At 34.7% G+C, this 24,187-nt stretch overlaps 1 protein-coding gene across 1 annotated transcript in view; it reads right to left on the bottom strand.

The window, feature by feature from the left end:
• The window catches only part of LOC143445225 (uncharacterized), a 29,762-nt gene that overhangs the window by 1,645 nt on the left and 3,930 nt on the right, over window positions 1-24,187 (bottom strand). Inside the window, exons 4-21 of the mRNA XM_076944167.1 lie at window positions 23,461-23,659; window positions 21,689-21,814; window positions 21,440-21,597; window positions 20,242-20,456; window positions 17,372-17,512; window positions 16,937-17,147; window positions 16,765-16,835; window positions 15,482-15,539; window positions 14,504-14,582; window positions 13,053-13,122; window positions 7,163-8,325; window positions 6,844-6,962; window positions 6,439-6,472; window positions 5,389-5,417; window positions 4,608-4,707; window positions 4,436-4,541; window positions 2,289-2,395; window positions 1,941-2,084 (exon numbers count right to left, since the gene is read on the bottom strand). Of these exons, the coding sequence (XP_076800282.1) occupies window positions 1,941-2,084; window positions 2,289-2,395; window positions 4,436-4,541; window positions 4,608-4,707; window positions 5,389-5,417; window positions 6,439-6,472; window positions 6,844-6,962; window positions 7,163-8,325; window positions 13,053-13,122; window positions 14,504-14,582; window positions 15,482-15,539; window positions 16,765-16,835; window positions 16,937-17,147; window positions 17,372-17,512; window positions 20,242-20,456; window positions 21,440-21,597; window positions 21,689-21,814; window positions 23,461-23,659 (3,130 nt within the window). The remainder of the gene's footprint in view (window positions 1-1,940; window positions 2,085-2,288; window positions 2,396-4,435; window positions 4,542-4,607; window positions 4,708-5,388; window positions 5,418-6,438; window positions 6,473-6,843; window positions 6,963-7,162; window positions 8,326-13,052; window positions 13,123-14,503; window positions 14,583-15,481; window positions 15,540-16,764; window positions 16,836-16,936; window positions 17,148-17,371; window positions 17,513-20,241; window positions 20,457-21,439; window positions 21,598-21,688; window positions 21,815-23,460; window positions 23,660-24,187) is intronic.

Raw genomic sequence — 24,187 nt, 5'->3', positions numbered from 1 at the left:
ATTTGATTCTGAATCAGGCTAAAAGGTGTAAACACAATACAATACTCAGGATGGGCTGAGAATTTTTTTTAATTGGAAAGCAGTCTTCTCCTAAAAGTTTAGTTAAGTTTGAATTTTGACTACTTTTTCAAAATTCTTTGACTACACTTTTGCTTTTTAAGCAAAGAAGGTAGCTTACAAAGCCTGATTCCATGGCAGATCATCGTCTGCTTAGGCCGCTTGGTATACTGAGGTGTGAAACAGTCCAAAGAGCAGACCTGGAAGGAATTTGGATGAAAGTTGGAGTCAAACTATAGCACACTTTACAGAGTATTCTAGCAAGCCATTCGCAAAGTGCGAGGCAAAAACCATCTGCTGCAAATTCTGGTAAAGACAAACAGGGGGGCCTACTAAACAATGAGGAAGATATTTTTAGCAGATGAAGAGAACACTTTAAAGATCTATTGAACCTTGCCGCAGAAACATCAACTGACACAAAACGATATGTTTCGGAGAAGAAAGGAATCTCATTGAGATAGAAAAAGCTCAATAATCAAGTTCCTCGAGATATGCTCGGGAGAGTACTGCAGGAGTATGGTATTAACGGTAGCTAATGAGTAGCCATTACATCACTTTACAATTGCCCTGAAGTTTGTGTCCATTTGAGTGTTAAGCCAAAAACGTTAACTGTGGATGCTGGGCTCCACCAGGGGTGTTTGCTCTCACCTCTCCCCTTCATAGCATAAAGATTATTACATTGCTTGATTGATTATTTCATTATATTATATATAATTATTGCTTGATCGATTGTTCGCTAATCTGACTCCATTGATAGCACATTCATAAACCCCAGATAGTCAGTTAACCATCACAGTACCAGAACCACACTGTCAATGTCTTGAATAACTATTGGTTCTTAATGAAACAGTTACTGTTTTCAGAGCACAAAATACAGCTGCATTCTGTAGACTGTACATTACAGACTCCACTATCAGAAGTAACATTGTTTCTTTGTGTTATATCTAGTCTTAGGGGTCAGTTGGTTCTAGGTCAATTTACGTCACGGTCAGTTGTCCCCGGTTAGTTTGTTCGCGGTCAATTTCACATGGTTAATTGTAGAACCAGTGTCCAGTAGAACCACTAGACACGACCAAAAGATAGTACAGTGCTTATTGTTAAACACACGAAATAAAGCACTGATAGCATTATAATATCATCAGATCTGCACAAGAATTCCGTAAGAACAATGGCTAATTATGACAATTAGCACATTGGGTTAGGGGCCCAGCTAACCATTATTCACTTTATCGAGTGGTTTCATAATTCCTACACGTTTTGAATCCTTGACCTTTGCTGCCTTTTCCCTTGCTGTTTGCAAGCAGAGTTGTATTTCACCACGCTATAATGTTTGGTATTTTGTTTTTTGTTCCCAACAAACAATGCCAAAAAATAAACGATAAGAGCCATGTCTTCAAAATTTTCTTAACATTGGCTTAGTTAAAAATATAGTATGTCTAGAAGTAAGTGATAAGTTCCATTTATGCAAGCTGTAAAGGAAACCTATGTGTTCCTTGCTAAAATTCCATTAGTTTTTATCCTTCGTCACATGGTCCTCAAAGCGACACTTAAAGATAATAATCTAATCTGCCCTATAATTATTAATACAATACCTATCAGCAGATACGGGAGATTGGCTAGAAACAATGGACATAAATCTCTGAGTCCAGTGGATCATATGCAACAAGAAAAAGAAAACTGACTGCAAAAATGTTTCATGTGAATCATGGCGTGGTTCTTATGTTAGCTATGTAATTAATACTTTTAATGCAAACTTGTTTTAACTTTACACCAGCACTTTAAATTATAAGAGCTACTTCATGGTCCACCCAAGTTTTAGTATTTATATAATCACACAAGTACAGATATGAAACTGAAAACCTGGACTTTTATTTGAAATGTACCTCTTCTTGGTCTTGGCAGCATGGGTCGCATCATTCTTGGATTAGCAAATGTATGGCGTGGTCTGTTCATATTTAACCTTGGACCCAAACTTGTATCGACACGAGGACTGAGAAATCTTGGACGAACAGACCTACCAGGTGTTTCTACAAAAAATGGGGTTACTTTCCACTGGAAAATATGCAGCAGTTAACTAAACCATACGGTTTCTTACAGTTTAAAAAAATGTTAGTTTGTTTATAAAAATTTTGAATAAAAATAAGTAATAAAACAAAAACCGAATACATCAGTGCTGACTAATAATCATAAAAAAGTCAATTACGCTTTTTTTTTGCCAAGCTTTCACCCACCAAGTAGTGGTCTTCGTGGTCTTAGAAATCTTTGGACCCTTAGCTTTGGACCCTCAGAAGCCTCTCGCCTTTGATACAGTGCTGCACGCGACTGCAATGGGGAGACTCTATAGCATTAAAATAAACAAAATTCTAAATAGACAGTATGGTGTGGTATTGTAATCTTTATCTTCGTAATTGTTCGTACGACTTTTACTATTCGATGATTCCTCATCTCTCCAACCCTGGTTAGCGAGGTTGTATTTGTGCAAGTTCTTGTAGATACATAAAGTTTAAAAATTTTTTTTAGATCCTATTGTTTAAACTTGGGTATGTTCACCAGGGCCACTGACCAGGAGCAATCATCATTAAAGCCTTGCTCAAAGGCATTACAAAGCTAGTGCACTTGGTATTGAATATGGGTTGCATTATTGTGAGCCCTGCATTCTAATCACTCTGCTTTGCTACAGTGACACAAAGGCCAGCACGATTTTAGTAAAAAACTATAGCCTTTCACCTTCAACGTGGCAAATTTTTTCTGCTGTCATTGTATCACCAGAAAAAACTTGCCACTCCTGTTTTTCATCCAAATTAATAAAACAACGTATTTGCCAACATAGCAGACCCAATACTCAAGAATTGGCAAAATGTTTTTGTTCTCTTTATTAGTACAAGATTATCTATCAATATCACATTGTAATCTGAATGTCAAGCAGCCACGAGGTGGTGCTTTTATTTACAATGCACAGCCCGAGTGTTCAACGGGGAGCACGGTAGATGGAACTACAGGTTTATAACAAAGCCTGCACTTTCTTCTTTTGTGACTTAAAGGCTGCAGAGTTTGATTAACTTTTAAAGAGATGAGCAGAATCAATTGAAGTCGGTTTGCAGAGAATAAAAGGCTACAGCTAAGCCCTACCCAGGTCATCGTAGGCAGTGAAAGTTTGGTAGGGTGGAGAGTCAGAAATGAAATTGCAAGACCTGGTAGAATTTTCTCGCCCCTCGACATTCCATTTATAGTGTTATCAGGCTGCACTGATGTTGGAGTCCTTGGCATGTTCAACATTTGTAGTGCGGCCAGAGTAAATGGTTATCTTAATTTTAGTTCCTGAGCTTGCTTATTTCCTGAAGCAAAAACCTTGTGGTGAAAATGGGATGGCTCTATCCCCTAATGAGTGAGAAATGGAGTAAATGTTTCAGGGTATGGCTCAGCAAGTTGGAAACATACAGTACTAGGATGGGGACGTTGTCTAAAATTGTGGTATGGTATGGAATGCAGGCATCCAGTCACAGTATGCCAGGATATATTTTTGACAGTGTTGATGAGGTGGGTGTGTGCATTGTGACAACCGGCAGGGGCCAGTTTTCAGCAGTAGAGTAGACTAAGGTCAATGTTATTGTTGTACGTGGAGTAGTAGCCTCAATCTTAAATTTTCCACAAAATGTGTTATGAGCAACCCATATAAAGGATCAAAGAGACAGTGCTGTCTCATTGGTCCTACATGCCTCTATTGTCAACAAACCACTAACAACTTTAGTTAAAGTTTGAGTTAAGCTTGTATTGAAAGCTGAAAATATTAGTCTGTGCTTGCATTCCCATATGTAAAATTTCCACGACTTAAACATTACATAGCCAATCTCAAAAAATAATATTTAAGATTCACCAAAATTTTTTTACTTTGGTAGACTAAAAGGACGTTATCTTTCTAACTTTTTAAAACAAACTCAACTAAAATAGTAAAAGAGAAGAAATACAAGGACAATTCAAGTGCCACACATTGATTGCTGTGTTGCAGGGTTCAAAAATGCGGCGATCTCTTTTTGTGTTATAAAATTTGGTCACCAAGGCAAAGGGTAAAAATATTTTGTGAGAAACAACTGAGCCAAAATGCATGAATTCTGGACCAAGTTTTAAACTTTTTGTTACAAGAATACAAAAACAAGAACAGATAGAACAATAAAGTAAACTAGGCTTCACAGCTTAGCTCAATATACTCTATTACTAGTTCATCTTTAATGTTTCAATACATACTGGAAGAGCATTTCCCTCTCAAATTACACAAAAATTTCATTTTGCTACTTACCTCAAATTTCCAATCAAACAAGATATATACAGTATATTCATAAATTCCAAAAAAACATTATTTCATTTAAGTCACTAGCCATACCTATTCACTTTTGGCGGTGGTTGATACAAAGATGGGTTCCTAGGGTATGGTCTTACTGCCCTATTGCGAACGGGAAAATTCTTTGCTCTCAAAGCTATACGATTTTCTGTCAAAATGTTTAATAAAAAAACATATAGCTTCACATATGTGTCAAAATCTTTCCAAACAGTACCTTGGAAAGTTGATGACATGTCTGGCCGGTGACCTCGATTTGTGGAAATGGGGCAACTTATCCGTGATCCCCGTAGAAATACATCTTTATCAGGATGCTTCTATAACAACAAGCATTTGTTTATTTGTCAGAATGCATGTGAATGACGACATACAAATTATACTAGATCAACAAAAGCAACATGGATTGTAAAGCATGTAAACGTAATTGACACAAACTATTGCTCTCAGTGATGGCACTCCAATTACAAAAAAACTGGTTCTATACAACTGGTTCGAAATTGGTTTCTCGTTCTCTCGTTACTATACTTAATTGATTATTAGTTTCATTTACGGCCAATTAAAGGAATTAGTAGCTGTAAAGAGTTAGTAACCAAGTTTCTTGTAAATAATTAATAGTTAGTAACCATGTAAATAATTGCTAATGAGAGAAAGGAAGGGGTTAACATCAAAACTGTTTCTGTGTCTATGAAGCCAAGTTGATTATGATGCATTACAACTTGCAAGTGATGTCACAATGGAACAGTTTGTTATCACCATACCACAAAAACATACAGTGTTGCCCATTTTCGTTTCTAACTGCAACTTCCACAAAAAAATTACTTTCAAATTAAGTCTGTTTATACAATATTTGTTGAAAAATTTTAATAGCTGGTTTGTGGAAACGTTATACATTAAACCAGCATACATCTCGGCAACCCAAGTAACAATTCGTTAGGTTTTTAAAATTTCAACAACCAGTTTGCCTCAACCAATCGGATGCAATCATCAATTATTCTGACCTTTTCCATTGTGCTGACTTCTTTGTTCACTGCAACAATAATAAAGAAGTGACTGATAATGTGAAATGACACTGCACATTAAGTCTCCATTTCTACTGTATGTGTTTTAAACCAATAAATATATCACGGCTATAAAATTAAGCGATTACATTTATCAATCAATGATCAACATTTACAAAATTTCCATATGTTGTGCTATTCCGGGCCTTGTATTTCTTTGGTTCTTAAGCAGCCTTCTAAGGGTCAATGTTGGACAATTGTTTCGATTACAGTCATTTATTTATTCCAATGCAGAAATACCTATGTATACTAGTACTGAGATATGCTTAATAAACCAATAAACATACAGACACCAATTGTCTCACAGAGCTTCTTCCATTTATTATTGGTACCTGATTTAAATGTGCTGTGGTGAAATGTATAGCACTTTAGTCTTACCCCGAATTTTTCATTTTATTTTTTGAGGAAAAAGTGTATGTGTTGCCACAACAACTGGTAAAACACGATTGTGTAAACAAAGAACCACATGGTACAATTACATTACTGATCTGGTACGGTCATGACTGGGTATCTTTCTAGCCAAAATAGCAGATAGGCAAAAAGTCGCTTAAGAACCAAAGAAATACAATTATTAATTTTTAACTAACAGAGATTTTGTGAAAGTGGATTTCTACCACGGGAAGTAATTTCAAAGTTTTGATATATGTCAAAAAATACAAAATTTTCACCAGTTTAGACATTCAAAGGATTTTTGGATTAAAAGGGATGAACATGCAAAACATCCTAGTAAAATAGCAATTTACACATGCATTGGTATAATTTTGCCATTGGTAGCCTATTGGTGATAATAAATGCCTTAGTTATTGGTCTGTGGTGGTGTATAATTCCCTGCCACAAACTGAATGATCATGGAGCCAAATTAATTTACCATAGCAACAGACTCAAGAAAATAAACTTAATTTGTTAATCAAATGGAGGAAAAATTTAAGAATGTTGCTTTGTTCGTTTTTGCAAAACACTAAACAAATTTTGCATACAGCTCAGTTGTACCTTCATTTCCTTGTTGTTGCTTGGGCAGATGTAACTAAATAGAAAATAAGCAATGAAATTACTCTCGTTGAATATAGTAGATATATTATTACTCTTGTTATATTCTGCACTACACATACGAGATTAAGAGTATAACAATTATTTCTAATATTAGCTATCACTTAATCCATTGTTGCGCATACTTAAATTTTGTTTATCACATACTGAAAGTTTCAACTACAGTCAGCTTTTGAACTAACATAAGTTAACGATATCCAACTCTGACTTGTTTAAAATGTAGCAAAGTTGAAATTTTTATTAGCATTGAAGGAAATTATTTCAAGTATTTGTAACAATACTCAAAAAATGGTTTAAAATTACTACAAGGGTAAAAAATCTTCATGTAATAATAACCGTAATACATACAAGTTTTTGTTCAGAAGCAGTACTCTGACGAATGCAAGCAAGACTTGCTTTTAGTTTATTGAAATCTGTACTTGAGAGTTGTGAAAGAGTTTTCCTTTCTTCGGAAAGGTGATGCTGATCTGTTAATTAGAAAGCATTTATTTCGACAAAATCCCAAAATCTCTTAAAATATAATTATTGAGATGTAAAATGTTTGTAACAAAAAACTTTTACAATAAGAGTATTAACTAACACAAAAGTAAAAGCTGTACGACCATCACAGACACATTTATCAAAAATATTCTATATAAAACTTTTAACATTTCATATGTAACAAGACCTTTTGGTGAAAAAACATGTATGTTTTTTGACAAGTCTGCTTGGTCTGAAGGTGAAAAATCATCCATACATGCTTGTTTTACTTCTACTTTTGGAGGAAAGCACCGTTGCATTTGGGGTGTAGGTAACAAAGGATAAAATTTCCGATATTTTCCATCAGATTGTTCTTCAAAAGTTGGTTTTGCTGGTGAGCTTTTAGTAAATTGAGATGTGCTTTCTGATTGTAATCTGGGCCTGGGCCAGCTGGTGGTTTTTATTTTTGGATCATCAACGGTCGTTTTCAATCTTAAGTATTTTTTCTGATTTGGAATTTGATTTAAGCTGTTGTTGGATACAACCAAACACTCATTATTGCAGTTCATCTTACCACTGAATAAATTATTTGGAGGCATAATAGGTTCATCAGAAAATGTACTTTCCATTGTGAGCATGTTATCCAACTGGTCTCGGGACAAAAATGGTTTTTCACTTTCTTCCCATCCTTCATTTTCATAATCATAATCTATACCTCTGTTTTTGTCACCACCTTCAGCATAGTAATGAGCAGCAGTTGTGTTTGGATTATAAAACTGCATGTCATTGGGCAGAGAACTTCTTCTAACCTGAATTTGAGACATTTCACTTTTTTCCACTAAACTTGGATTTGAAGTATCATTGTATTCTTCTTGAAAACCTATCCGCTTGCCAATATCGCCTTTTGAATCAGATCTTTTATTTACGTTTGATTTTGTATAGAATTGACATTTTTCTGTTTCAATTTCAAAATGACCAGGTTCCTTAAAGGTTTCATAGTTATCGTGTTGCATAATTGCACTCTGTTTTTTCCAAGACTTTTGATAAGACGTTTCTTTTCCATATTCATTGTCCAATGAAAACATTTGCTTGGTATACTGCATATTTACATCATGATTACTGGGTTTCGCACTGTTAACCACAGGTGCTGTGTCATGAGATGGAATTTGAGAAAAAAATTGCTGAGGTGATTCCAATTTACTTAAACCTCTCTTTAATATTGATTTATCACTCCCAAAATGCCCTAGATGAGAGTAACTGTTGTTATCATGTAAAGCTACGACACTTTCCGTTGAGGTAGAATGCATATTCCAAGCTTCATGTTTTTTGTCAACACTAGGAAAGGCTTTTGTCGTCTTCATGACATGATCACTATAAATAAATTGTTAATTTCAGCATTCATAATGACATAAATACTTAATTTTCATAAAACAACGATCATTATATATATTTTCATAACCGGTAGTTTTTATAACAGCTTTGTATGTCAAAGTTAAACACTACGGTAGAACAAAAATTTGTTAACCAGGAAGAAAATGCGTCAGTGACATTATTACTTTAGCTGATGGTGAAGAAATTTAAAAATAATTTTCAGTGGTTAATTTTCAAAGTATTTATCTAAAATTTGATGATTATAGTAAAACATTTGGCTGATACTATGATGTCATAGAGGCAAACCACGGTGCATACTACAAAATATCTGCTTGTGCTAAGCAAACATATATAAAAGTTTTGTGTTGTTTGAATGATGTTTTATCAGAGCTGGCTAACCGCTCTTTAAAAGAGTGTCGCTCATGTTCTGACTGGTCAATGAAAAAAGACCGCTGCTTGTGTTTGTGGTATTCCATAAAAAAAAATTCATTATCCAGGATTACCATTTTAAACTTTGGCTTTACAGCATACTGCTTTTCATTGTTTCTGTGAGTTTTCCACACAAGAAACATTTTTCTCATGTTAATACCAGGTGCAGATATAGCAACGCCAACTAATCAAAGTGTACAACAAACATATGAAGAACGGGGGGGTATAAGGGTGTTGATTTGATAGACACAGCTGCGTCCAAATATCACATTGCTATGTCCAAATATTCGTGGCAAGAATTGGTGTATTTTGCCTGAAAAGTGATAACATAATGCATACGCCAGGGGTTCTTAAATATTTTAAGGTGTGCCTCCCTTTAACGACGCCAAAAAAACTCACGCTCCATCCTATTGCAAAATGAAAAAACATTAAACTGAACAACAATTTATTTGCAAATACTTTCATCAATGGGAAGGATGTAGCTGCTTTTTGGAAACCGTATATCTGACAACTGACCTCGATTGACTGTCCAGCTTGGTTGTGAAAGCATGTTTAGTCATAACTTAAGAGCTTGTCATTGCTCGTGCTCCCTTATGAAGCTCACGGGCCACCCAAGGGGGGCACACCTCCCAGTTTAAGTACCACTGGCATAGGCGTTGCTTCAAACAACGCTAAGTAATTGCATAAAATATGCAACGGCAGTTGTAAGTGGTTTAAACCTGCTGCAATCTCGCAAGTATATTGTGAGAACGTTAGAACCAATCCAGATAACAAAATCTGCTTTATGATATCCGTTTTAAGGCTAGTTGATTATAGATTTATTAAAGCTATTGATTTATTAACCAATCCCTCAAAAACATGGCCATAGTAACATAATGATACAGTGATAACAGTGTAATAAACTGATGTTCCTTGCAATTATGTGAATTAACATGTGCCCACAAAGAGCGTGCAAACACGACGGCTAGTTCAATTGAATGACCTCGTAAGGTATGAGAATGACACCGGTCTGACACAAATATAAAGAGAATAGTAATTAAATTAAATAATACTAATTAACGGCAATAAAAGTTAAGCATACTGTTTTCCCGTTTGGTGGTGCCAGTTAGGAATGAAGGGAATAACAACTTCAATGAAATAACACGAGCGAACTAACAATTTCCTTGGTCAACAATTTCATGAATAAAATAACAATTTCTTTCAAACACTAACACATCTCCCCTCATACAAGGAATTCAAAAGCATGATAGAAGCTGCCGTCATATTACTGGGAGTAATTCACACAACACAACTAAAACTATATTTCTTCAATGAGTCGAGACGAGATGGTTTTGGAGTTCACCGAGGCCGTCGTGGCAACACCACGTTAGTAGGCAGACAGATGCTGTTTGTTTGCTCATCCACAAAATTGTTTAAGGTGAAGGAACTATGGTATTCAATTCACTGCTGACCACTGGTGATGATGCTTTCTCCGTTTTAGGAGCTTCTTTGCAGGTAACCATGTCATTCCTACTTTTATGCAGATGGGACCCGTTTCGACGAAGTATTGTCCCGTTGTCCAACTGAACGAGGTAAGACCTTAACCCGACCTTTTGCATTATTTTTCCTTTTTCTCCCCAGCGCTTGTACTTGTGGTCATATGTGTATACGACATCATTTACGTGCAGGTCACAAAGACTTTTACTCCTTTGTCATAATAGTGCTTTTTGTTCCAGCGTTTCTGTACAAACTGGCCGTTCAACACCAGGTTCAAGATTGTACAACATGTTACAGAGGGATAGATTGTTTCTAAAACGACGGCCCATCAAGAGTTGTGCTGGAGAGTATCCGCATTTCAATGGTGTACTCCTATAGTCCTATATACCAGCAGCGCTAGATTGAAGTCTTGTCCTGGGGCATGGCTTTTTCTCAGGAGGTCTTTTACTGTGTGCACAGTTTTCTCGGCCAGGCCATATGACTTAGGATGGTGAGGGCTTGATGTTTTCTGATGGAAGCGCCAGGTTTCTGCCAATACTGTGAATTCGTGGAAGTGGGACCCTTATTGCTGAAGACGATTTTTGGTATTCTGTGGCGGGAGCAAATTTGTTTTAACTTCATTATGACTTGTTTTAAACAAGTTGACGGTAATGCACATACCTCAGGGTAATTTGAATAATAGACACCAACCATCAGGTAAGTAGTGTTACACCATTGAAAGAGGTCGATTCCAACCTTTTCAAATGGTAACATCGTTGGTTCATGTGATAAAAGGGGCTCCTTCTGGTGCTGATTTCTGTATACTATGCAGGTTGCGCAGCCGGAGACCTTGTTGACTATGTCCTTGTTGATTCTTGGCCAAAATATCGCTTCTCTTGCTCGCCTCTTGCACTTCTCCTCACCCAAGTGTCCTTCATGTATTATATCAAAAATGGATTTTCTTAGTATTTTTGGTATTACGAGATGATCACCCTTCAGAACAATGCCATCCTTTACTGTAAGCTCATCTCGGTAATGGTTGGTAATCATCAGGGTTGTCAGCTGTTCATCCTTGGCTGTTTCTTCTCTCAGTTGATTTCGGAACTTGTCGGTTACTGGTAGAGTGTTTATTACCATATTCATGAGCTACAACCAAAGAAACTGTGGAAGATGTCTGTAGCTTGGTGGCACTTCTTGATAGCACGTCAGCTGTATACATGAACTTCCCAGGTTTATAGACCAGTGTTATGTCATAAATTTGTAATCTAATCATGAGTCGTTGCACTCTTAGAGGGCAGTTGTTGAGTTGCTTTTTGAACAAGTGCATTAATGGCTTATGGCCACTTTCAACTTCAATGGATTGACCATAAATATACTGATGAAAGCGCTCACAGGCATATACAGTTGCTAAGAGTTCTTTTTCAATTTGTGTGTATCTTGTTTTTGCAAGTACCATTGCCCTTGCAGCATACGCTCTGTTTTAATTGAGAGGGACGGTAAGAATCTTCTGAGGTAATTTATCATACCCAAGAATCGTTGTACCTCCTTTTTGTTAGAAGGCCTTTACATGTTATTGACTGCATCAGGTTTCAGGCCTTCCTTACTTAACACGTCACCCCCGAAATATATTATGAATTCTTCTCAAGCACAATAACTATATACACATTCAAATACAGTGGGCAGCAGGAAGAATGGCTATGCTTGTTAACATGATTGGTGTCTGACTTGCTTATTTGACTAAATATATCATGTTATAAGAAATTAACATGGTAATGTAGTAGTAATAGGTAGAGATCGAATATTCAGCAGGCAAAAACCCAAATAATTTGTGCGAATTGGTTAAAATGGCCAAATTTGGTTTTCAGCCAAATTTAATTTCCAAATACAACCAAAATCCCAATATTAAAACACTTCTAAAAACCTGCCTAAAATTTTCTTTATTGGAAGAAAATTATAATAACAGTGGTACACTAAAAATGGTGAAAAAGAAAATGGCGGTGTCTTGCCAAATTTGTTCTGGGCATTGTGACATAAATAAGTCACATGATTCAGTGAATATTTTCCAATCAAAAACCTTTCCCGGTAAGTTTGAAAGTACTTACTGTTCTTTTGTTTGTAAGTTAAGCTTGCACATTGCAAGTTTTCCTTGACCCAAGGTCAACATTCGAGGTTTTTTACAGGAAAACTTACACACCGAGTCGTGCCGCCAAATCTCCATGTCCCAATGTCCAGAACAAATTTGGCATAACAGCGATAATAGACAATGGCGATAACCGGTGTTTCCATATCTGTGAAACAACCGTACTTTTCAACATAAATCTAGATATTAATCCCTAAACTGGAATAATCCAACCTTCATAGCTTAATAAGCATTCTAACTAACTTTTTTGATAAATTCTTCAATTTTATTCAGTACAGTACTAATACCCAAACACTTCAGGTTACAAAAGAAACGAAAGCACTGGTTACGCCATTGTCCATTATCGCTATTTTCAGCATCCCCACAACATTGGGTATGATTGTTATTGCATGTAACAGGAGGCCAAACATGCTATTTACAAACCTTTCTTTTGCAAGTTACAACTAAGTATATTTTAATCCAACTATTTCAGTTCTTTAATTATATAAGTTGCAGTGTATAGGCACTGTTCCATTCACTTTTGCGATACAAATCCCAAGAATACTATATTACACGATTCGGCGGAAATAAGTTGGTTACTTTTTCTAAAATTTGTGTTTGTCACCTCTAGCAATAGGAGAGTAACTGAGCTGATTTAAAGATGATAAACTATCCAGAGGGTAGCAGGCCCTCCAGTTATTTATAGTTGATTATATAAACTAACCTTGGGTATTGTGAAAGTCGTTCCACGTGATGAAAATTATTGTCTTCAATGTTTGGTTCATACGACACGCCTGATACAAATACAAATAGATTTAATGATATTCTAAAAAATGTTTGTGGATGTACTCTATACTTAGTTTTATGGTTTAAACCAGGGTTATCAAACATACGCGAGATGGTTTGATCAAGCCCCAAACTTCAGGGAATAATTTTCGAGAAAAACACATGAGTGCAGCAGAAACATTAAAAGTTGACAGATTTGTTTTAAGTTGTTATGCTTTCTCCAGAGATATTTAATCCGTTATGATGATTAAAACATCTGTCACACAACAAAACACTCCTTTTTCAAACTACTATTTCGCCTTAACTGCGGCACTAAGGAAAGAAAGCAAACATAAAATCAAAAGTAGCAAGCATACAGTTGACATCCAAATGCAACAATTATTGTTCCATCACAATAGCCAACTTGAATCAATACAGAACTTGTTAGCAACTAAACCATGACTCAAACATAAATGTGATGACAAACGAGCTGGGGTTGTGCTCAATGAATATCCAAACTCCAGCACATATCCAAACTCAAGACTGTGAGTGAGAATACGGAAAATCTATTGAAAATAACTAGGCTAAGCTAAGCATCTTTATTTGTTGGAGCAGCCCAAATCTTACTTGAAATTTCCATTGCGACTCAAGCTGGGATTTGGCCTGGCATAGAAATGTTTAAACAAATCGTCTTATAACAATAAAGCAGCAGACAATTAACAAAAGCTTATGGTGTTACTTGCCATTGGGCACATTTACTTTAAGAATTTCATGCGGCATTTTTGTCTTAATTGCTTAATTCTCATTGTCTTCATGTAAGAAAATTTGCCATTTCACAATTGGCTGATTGACTGCAGTCTGACATCGAACTTGGTTCAATAAAACATTTATTTTGGCTTCCTACTTGTTAGCCTACCAATGGAATTGTAAACGCCAAAAGCTAAGTAAAATATTGCTTAAGTATATATGTTACTATAAAATATATATATTACCAAAGCATATTCACTGTTTAAAATCACAAAATTCAAATTAAAGACATATGATTTTGGAAGTCATTGTGCCTTGTGTTACATGTTTCAAATTACTGTAAGGCTGGGTTCAGCAAAATAAGCATTTTTTTGAAATTTATGCCTTTGCCTTTAAAAATTATGCAACCCAAAAGTTTGTATTTTAAACAACCACACCGTTATTAAGAATAATGATTTAAATATCATAAATTCTTAATGAATAGCAGAATAATCGTGAGAATCATAGCGGATTAACCATTGTAAAAAGCATCAATTTAGTGAGTCATTAAAATAGAAACTTTCATTTAACATCACCGATGTACACAAAACAAACATTTCAGTACACTGTGAACCACTAAGTCAAAATTAAACATTTTGCAGTTACAGAAGCATCAGTAATTACCTTGAACTGACACATCATCTATTCTTTTATATGGTGGATGGCATAATTCCTCGGTGTCATTAGATATTCCTGGCTTATTCTGCAAATACATCAACAGGCAAAATGTACGACTGATGTAATAGTACTAATTTATAAGGTCAAGTTGTTCATAAAGAATTACATTATCACTGAAGTATATCTGATCCTTGCTAGTTTAGTGACGTAGTACAGTTAGAATTTCTGTATTACTATGACTTCGAAAAAAACTTTGCACTTTATAATAAGCAACCTGAAAACAAACAATAACAATGACAGGCCATTACGGTAGTGTCTATCGACTTTAGGATAACTTCTGAAAAGTTCGATCAATAATTATAACAAGTAGCAACCAGAAAATGATGAAAAAACGTCTAAATTATATAAAGTTTTAGGTTTGTCAACCACCAAAGTTGTCTAGAAAGCTGAACAATGAATTTAATGTAATTATAAATAGTGTGTTCAACAATCCTTGTCTTGTGTATTATCAAAAAATACAAAATTTGACTTCTTTTAATGGTAAATTTGCGGTAAACCATAGTTAAACAGTGTTTACTTCATTCGATCTGTGTTAGGGTAATCCCCAGTAGACCAAATTTTGTATGAAGACTCTAGTGGAGATGATTTAAATTTAAATTTCTAAAATTTAGATGATTTTTGATGACCAAAAAGATCTATTTTTTTAACCAATTTTCAAAAGTATGGGAAAAACCACCAAGCGCATTAATTTTCAAACTTTTCCAAATCTGAACAACCTTAACAGAAGTGAATTGATAACAGTATGTCAAAAGGAGGCTGCCTGCAAAACTTCCAGTATAGAATTATGCAGTATTCTATGAAATGAGAGGCACTGCTTACACATATAGTACTGCACCATATTTTGTTCCACTTTTTGTATTTGTAAGTTGAAAAATAATAAAATAATATCTAATCTTTATCAAAAAGCAACAAAACTTAACTCACTTTTATGTATGACTTCCCTGTACTCCATGACGTTTGGTGGTTTGCTCTAGTAAGATTTCTATAGGAAAGAGTTTGAATTGTGAGGTTTATTACATTAATCAAACTAAATGTGTGAGTAGAATATGGCAAAATGATGCGCTACAACTTATGGATCTCTTGTGGTCTTAGAGATTTATTCAATATCATGACATATGCAAATTCAAACATGTTTACAGTGACATAATCCAGAGCAGTTGGAAAATAGCCCAACATGACACTTGTTTGGTTTAAAATTTAAACAGTATATAGTATGAATATTGAAATGTGTGAATAGCGATTTGTGAAAGTGAGCAATGTCACAGTAACATAATAGTAACAAACATCAAACTAATATATTTATATATATAAAGCGAGAAAATACATATTGGAAAAGTATTCATAGGTACCGTAATATGAACTTACTGGACGTGGTGAGTTCATGAGATTTGTTATTTCACCCCTGGTTAGTGCTAGATATTACGAATATGCAGTAATGTTTAGTTTTTTGTTAATTGGATAACTTACAAACACACAATAATGAAATTCAGGAAATAATGTACGATACAAAGATGTTTAAAAAGGGGGTGCCCAGAGAGCGGTCGGCGAGAGCCAAACGTGGAGCTTGGGAAAGTTTTTGCAACCTTGGGCAAAGATTACCAAAAATTCTCTTGCTTGACCATGAAATTTTAAAAACTTAAGATCACAGTTTAAATAGTTATCCTTCACAAACAACCCGCCAGAGAATTATTGGAACACGTTCTATAGCCATTTTTTAAGTCAGTGCATAGGTTGTTTAGATTGCTCTGAGGGGTTGCGAGGATAATTTGCTCATAAGCAGCTATAAACTAAAACTAAATGAAATGCGACGTAGTTTCTATTTTTGGTTGCAGACATTGTGTCGAACTGATTTACCATCGATTTTGGGGAGTGAAAAACTTTGATTGAATAAGCTTTGTATAAAAAACAAGTAGGCCTTTTGTTCAGTCAACAGCTGAATGCAATATTTCCATTATCACATTACTCATATTACATCATGGGCCTTGAACTGTTCTCAAACTACATTCTACAACACTTCCTATGGAGCCACACGATTAATACCTTGCAATCTGTACCTGGAAGTTGTTTAATTTTTAAGTGTAAATAGCGTATTGCTAATAAAGACGACATTTTTCAAGTTTTAAACTAAAAATAAAAAGTGAGCTATGGTCCACCCTGAGCATCCCTGGTTTAGGACAAATATACACAATGAAAACGTCATCAATTACCTTGTAGAATTAGTTGTTGTAACATCATGTCTGAATGGTGCAACTGCCAAAGTACTTTTTCTACTACACTCCTGTAAAAAATAAAGTATTTTTAAAAAGCAAAGTAAGCCAAAAAAGTATGATAAAACTTGCTGTGCTAATGTTTATGAAGTAATATAATAACAAAACTAACATCTGAATAATACTGTGCATTTGGGGAGCTTTTATGTCTTTGAACTGGCAAGCTTCCTAGTACATCATCATCTTTTTGGATTGGGTTATGGTTTAGTGGCACAAAATAAGGGGTGGTATCAAAATTTTGCTCAGGCATTTCAGGGGTAGTATCACTTTTAAAATATTTCTCCGATGGCCCATCGATGGATAGTTCCTGCCTTTTAAAAATTCTGCAAAAATGTAAGAGAAAATCTATTCTGTACAGACATGTGTGACTTCATATCATGATAAACCAAAAACTTTAAGTCATAAGCTTATATTTTTCAATTGGACTTTACAATTCCTACTTTCGTAAAATGGCTGCAAAGCAACAGCATTACATTTACAAAAACAATAAACGGTAATAACCAAAGCATCTGTTCTTGTGAAATCAGTAATGAAACATGTTTTTAACCTTGGCTGGTTGTCGGATTCATTCTGAATAATACTAGAAGGTGTGATCATTTGTGAAGCATAGTAATGATCATCTTCTAAGGTCCTTTTGCTGTTGACGACTTTCTGTTGGTTGCTTTTATGACCTCTATGAAGCGCTTCCCTTAAACAACAAGCATACATGGGTATGTTCTAAAATTATAGACTTTGTGATGTAATCAATTACATAAAAATATTAGCTGTAAACGTATATACAAAATTAATGCAAGAAATCCGTGGGCAAACAATATATGAATTTACTTATCTGTGTTTTTCAATGCAGTGTTAGCTAAACTTCAATTAAATGAGAAAAATGGGAATCCAGTAATATAAGCTGTACCAACTTTGAACAAAGTGAAGTAAAATAATGTGTCCTTTAGGCCTTGAGTAGACAAACTTCCATTATATGTCAAGAAGTGAACTAAACTATTTCAATACTTTCTGCTCTATTTAATATGCTGTTAGGTTCTTTTTGTGGCATACGAGGTTATGGTGGACTAATTAAGCCAGGAGTACGAGTGCCCAACTAGTCAATCGCGGTCTACGAGTTGCCCATGGACAAATCCCAAGTCAATCGCAAAGTAGAAAAACTAAAATTGTTTTTTTACATTTAACTGTTTGCTATGTGAATTGGGATGATTACATCTACTAAATTATCGAGTAAATGTTAAGTTTTATTCATTTGTTAACACCTGTTTATCTTTTAATACTATCGTGTTGCCACTCTAATTCATAATTAGGCAGTGCACGTTGTTCTGTCTTTACGTCATTATGATGTGTCAGTGTGATTGTTTATAACAAAACATGATGCTCGAGCATGATTGGCAGTTCAGTCGGTGACCAACACAACTTTTCATTATTTACCGTGTTAAACAGAACAGTAATTAACCTTAAAAATTGAATAGTTAATCAGCTGATTACTATTTCTTTAGTATCTAAACAATCCAATATTTAATATTTTATTTTTGTATTGCTATATCATTTTTGCTTAGTTCATATACGACCAAGAAAAAACAACCATATTTGTAGTATAACTACAGTCGAATCCGCTTAATTCGGACACCGGATAACCCGGACAACCGCTTTATTTGGCCAAAATGCTCAGGAACGGAACAAAAGTAAAAATTGAACGCAAAAAAACTCCCGTTAATTCGGACACAGGTTCGCAATTCCTACCGTTATATCGTTAGGTTATGACATAATAAACAGTACTTCGTTTGTTTTAACACAAGATGCAATTGGATTATGAGTGATTATGGTGAAACAATGACGATTCATGCAGTAACAATTGACAATGAACTCATATAGGGCCGTGCCAGCTTCATAGTCGCTTTTACTTCGGTATAATTGCGTCCATCTTGTAGAACAGAATGGTACAGAAAAGTTTAGCAGAAAAAGTGAAATTGCTCACTAAAGTAAACGAAGAAAAAAATGAAGACGCTTCCTTGAGAGTTCGGCAGTTAGCTGCGTTGGTGGGGATATCAAAATACAGTATGCAGATAAACAGTATTTGTTGAATCGTTTGGTATCGAAATACTCTACAATACAACTAACCTGAAGGTATAACTCTTGTGCTTTTTAAACAATCAGTGCCAATTACTGCAGTATAGCGCAGCTGCAATTCATTTATTACGCAACACTACAGTATTTTAAATGCGCTGTCTGCCTTTACGCATGACCATGAAACGAACAATTGACTTTCCGCTCAATTCGGACAAAGCCGTTTCTCCGCTTAATTCGGCCAAAAGTGAACGGAACCAAAGTGTCCAAATTAAGCGGAGTCGACTGTATATAATTTGCTACAATAAAAGTGAGTCACTTTACACCATGGGTTCTCTATCTATAGTTTGCGACCCAATGTTGGGTCGCCACGCATTTCTTACATGATTACTTGTTTTTTTTTTAAATGTAGCATGCTTGAAACTGCACACAAATGTTTCGTCATCAACCTGGAAAGGCATAGCCATTATTGAACAATCTGTGATGTTTTTATTAAGTGTTTGTTGTGCATTAGCTTGTTTTATGACAAACAACAAAGAAACAATGTACCCTTTCTTCAAGAATGGTGCATTCAAAAAAATTTTGCTGGTTGTTGGTTGGATATACATGTTGTTATTATTTATTAGCATTTGACGTTTTATTTGCAACGCATTATGGTGTCATGTATTATGATTTCGCATGATTTAGTGCTGAAGACTTAGTTACTTTTTCTGAGTGTTCGAGGAATCGCGGTTAGTTAAAGTCCATTAATTTCTGATATGGTATAGTATACCAAAAGGTTGAGTCATGTTAAAAAAAGGTTCAGAACCTATGCTTCACACAATTTACAGCATGTTACTCCTGAACTTAGTTCTATGTTGTGCTGTAACTTAAGTTATAATACACCAATAGGGGATACTAGGGTGTGGTGAATCATGGCACACAGTGAATCACCAATCTAAAATAAAAAATATCGTATAAAAACTTGGGGCAATTACTGTAATATGACAATCCAATAGTTTTCTTTACATAGTAAAAAAGGTAGAGGACACAGACTTAATACTTCCAATCAGGAAAGGACCTGACAATTTTGCCAGTAAAAAGTAAATAAAAGTAGGAACACATTTTTAATTATTTCTTGGTGTATTTTTTAACTTATTCAAGTGCAAACAGGTAGTTAAAAATACATCTGTTTCTGCTATCTGTTTGGATTGTCTCATAATGATTGTACCAATCAAAAGCTAAGGAGTTATAAATTAGAAAGTTACTAGCATGCTTTGTCATTTATTTTAAGATACAGGTACTAAAATTATAAAACTGATATATAATCACATGAGCAAGACACTCACTTATGTTGCTATATTTATTACTAACATATTATACTGTTCCACCAGTTGTTGTGCTTCATGTTGTTGCAATTCTAAAAACGTAATTCTGTCAAAAAGATTTTCACTTTGATGAGGAAGGGAAAAGTTGGCTTTCATGTCAAGCACAGCTGCTTCTGGAACTTCCTTTCCTTCTTCTAAAGTACGCTGTTTGGATCGTTGCCTCAAGTCTTCATCACGAGGCACCAACACCATAGCATTAACCTAAACCATATTAACCCTAAGGTGTAAAATCTTTAATTTTCCAAATTCTAAAGTGCTTTTTATTGAATAAATGGAACATTGGCATAATAATACGCAAGAATATGTTGCATCAAAATGCACATAGTAGGTATAATAAGAATTCATTGAAAAAAAGGAGAAATGATGTTTCTTTGATATTGCTAGTGTGCAAACCTGACACCAAAAGGAAGCAAAGTGAACATATTTGTACTCTCATATTAGTTATAGGAGAAAAATTTTTGGTGAAAGATGAAAAAAATTTTAAAACTAAAACAATTAGTAAATGTGGAGCCTTGCAACTAGACATATGAAATGTCTGCAATAGAAAGATGCATGAAAGATTAAAATATGCAAAAAATGTCAGTTAAAGTGGGCACCAAGTTGAAAAGGGTTAAAAAGTGCTGGTCTAGTATAACAAAAAAGGAGAGCTTTATTGTATGCCTGACAATTGATCGGTACTTTTTGACAAAGATTAAACACAAACACATGTATGAATCATGTTGATGAACATCATGCTCCCGCGACAATGAACTTTTAACAATTATATTTTAACAACAATAAAAACATTTTTATTTATGCAGTATTGAAAAAAAAATGCTTTGTACTTAACAAGTTATTTGCTATTTGCCAGAACAATTTTTACATATATCAACAAACATCAGACTTCTTATCTTTACATACTACATTCTCTTCACGTCTATGACTTAAGCTAGCAGAGATATCCTAGCCAAGACTACAAATCCTACATTTGTTCACGTATTAAAATATGAATAGTAAAATGGAAATGTTAAATAACTTGTTAAGTATCAAGTTCACGACAAGTCAGGTTTTTCACCCATTTACTAAGTCACATATTCCTACTTTTTTAATTTTCTTCCACTCATAAAGCACTTCTTTGTGTATGTGATCTTATTGTGTTTGTAAACCGTTTTCTGAATAAATATAAAAATGGCTAAGTCAAATACCATGTAACCCTTCTCCCTATACTGCTTCACTTTTCGTCTTCGAGCTGAAGCATAAACGTTTGTTTGATCAATGATTAGGTTTTTCGGAAGGTTGGATGCCTTCTTCAACAGCACGTTAAAACATTGTGTAGCTTGTTTAATCAAAACATCCCATCGACCTATAAATGATTGTGAAGTGATTTGTTCAATACATAAAATGCAATTGATTTAGCTTACATTCAAATTTTAAATTTTGGCAACACAACATACCACCAAAATTGTTTTTTCTAGGCAAACCCATTATCCTCATTTTGTCAATTATTGAATCAGTTCCAAGAACAACGTATTTCTTGCTAGGATGAATCTTAGCATAATTTGTTGCCCAAGTCGTTTTTCCTGTAAATAGATCACAAGAGAAAAGTCAAGAAAAATATACCAAAACAAAACAAAATGTAATAAGCGATAAAAACCATACTGCTGTCACCTATATATTAGGAATACTCTTCTTAAACTTGTCATAAGTATTTGTTTGCCAAAAACTGCTTCTTTTTTCTTATGCTTTATTATGTAATTTCACATTATTTACGCCATAATTATTTTTTATTTGTTTTGCTCATATCTAAGTAATTTTATCTACTGTAGTTTTTGAAAATGAGTAGCTATTTTCTGTTGTTGGGAGTTGCCCTGATGAAGCTCACTGCATAGGTCAATGAAACATTGGCTATATAGAAGAAGTCATACACGAGAAGAGCATTCTTTGTTATTGAAATTATGCCTGGTGGCAAACATAGTATTTTCAACGAGGTTAATGTTAACAAGGTTTCTGAAATATCATTCAGATGTTCTTTCAAATGCTGGAAATGTGCTTCCATTACAGTCATAAGTTTGTACTGCAAATCAACCTAGCGTTTCCTGAAGGCTGCATCGAATTTGGAAAATCAAGCCATGTTCCTCTTTTGAACTCAAAGAAGCCATAACCACACTTTTGCAACAAAAATATATATGGCAATGTAGTGATCTGTGTGTTTGTTTAGAACCCATATCTTTGTACAGCATGGAAAACAATTGAAAGACCTCTAATTGACAGCACTGGCTTGGAAAAAATTGACCACTCGTTTACTAATTGCCAGCTTGTCAATAATTCCAACAGATGGAGGAAGCCAGACTTTCCCTGTAGATAATGTAGTGAGTTACAACTATTTTTTTACTTCTCTGCTCCATTCTTCATATCGTATCATTTATTTTTCGCCAATGACGATGGAGAGCAAAATTTTGGTGTTAATCTTGTTGCGCAATGGTAAAAAACAGGACATACGGTCACAAACAATCTAATGAGTAACCAATGGCCACTATGATCATCATCGCCTGCAACGGGCAAACATCTCAACTTTGCACACATTATCAGCTTTAGTCCTTGCAAGGGGTCTGCAGAACAGTATTTTTTTTCTTCAATTGAAGTTGAACAAACAAAACAAACACAAATTACTACTGAGACAATTGGGTTACATTAGTTGATACACCACACTTAATGGCAAAAAACGTTGAATGTGTTAACGTTTTGAGAATTTGAAATTCATTATCTTTTTTAACTACAGTTAAGTAGGTTTTTAATTAGATCGAAAACTGACACATTTAATTTATAAGGAAATAATCAGGTCATTGGTTTTTTAGGATTTTAAAGATAATTCCACACTTTTTACAGTAAAACCCCGGTAAGTTGACCACCCAAAAGACCACTGTCAAACGGTAACCTTGGAGAAGTGGTTGCGTTATTGAAATAGAATGCTATACAATGAAGTAAAATAGAAGATGTTCAAAAATGTGTTTAAGGGGCTATGATACTGTTGTGGTCACGTCATTGGGGAGGTTTTTAACCAGTGTTTTACTGTATAACAAATATTTCAACCTCAATTAAATACTTTTTAGGATATATTTTAAGTTTGGATAATATGATTTTGAGATAATATTTCTGCCTTAAAACGGAAACTTATACTTCTGTATATATGGTAGTAGGTCTGATATTTATCTGGACATGTACTTACCAACACCAGGCAGCCCAACCATCATAATCACTTCACAATCATGTTGGCTTGGTGGAGCCTGAACTGCTCGCACACAAAACTCTGGCGGTACATGGCCTAACAGTTTATATCCAGGTTGCAAGGAGAAATATGGATGCGTGGCTTGGCCAAAATTGATATCCAGTTCACAATTTTTTGTCAATACATGAGGAAACAGGGCCTAAAAAGCATATCCAGGTAACTTATTGTAATCAAATAATTATTGTTTAAAAACTCATAGGCCTATGGAATGTTTTCTCCGATTTTGTACATCCATATACAATCTTATACGTTGACTTACTTATTGTGTGAGTATCTTAATACCTGAAAACACAATATAAATAAGTAACAAAAAATATAGATTTGATCAATCCTGGTCAACACCATTTTTGGAGCCCAGAAGTTTAGATCTGATTCCGACTAAGTATTGAGGCCTGATTTCAAAAATCTCATTAATTTTTCTTCATCGGATCAAGTTTTTAAGTTATTTAAAGTTTTTCATATTTTAATAGCGATTGTAGGTGATTTAATTATGTTTGTTGATTGCAATGTGATGTCACAATATTTGAAAATTTACAGTCTACTGAACGCAGCTTTATTCTGTGCTCTGAAAACAGTAATCGTTTTGTTGAGAACCTATAATAAATGATTATTTGAGACATTGACAGTTTGGTTCTTGTACTGTGATACTTAACTGGCTATCAGGGAC

The sequence above is a fragment of the Clavelina lepadiformis genome, chromosome 2 (assembly GCF_947623445.1).
Source record: "Clavelina lepadiformis chromosome 2, kaClaLepa1.1, whole genome shotgun sequence".
Lineage (NCBI taxonomy): Eukaryota > Metazoa > Chordata > Ascidiacea > Aplousobranchia > Clavelinidae > Clavelina > Clavelina lepadiformis.
The sequence above is the reverse complement of the archived record's forward strand: the minus strand, read 5'-3'. Positions and strand labels throughout refer to the sequence as shown.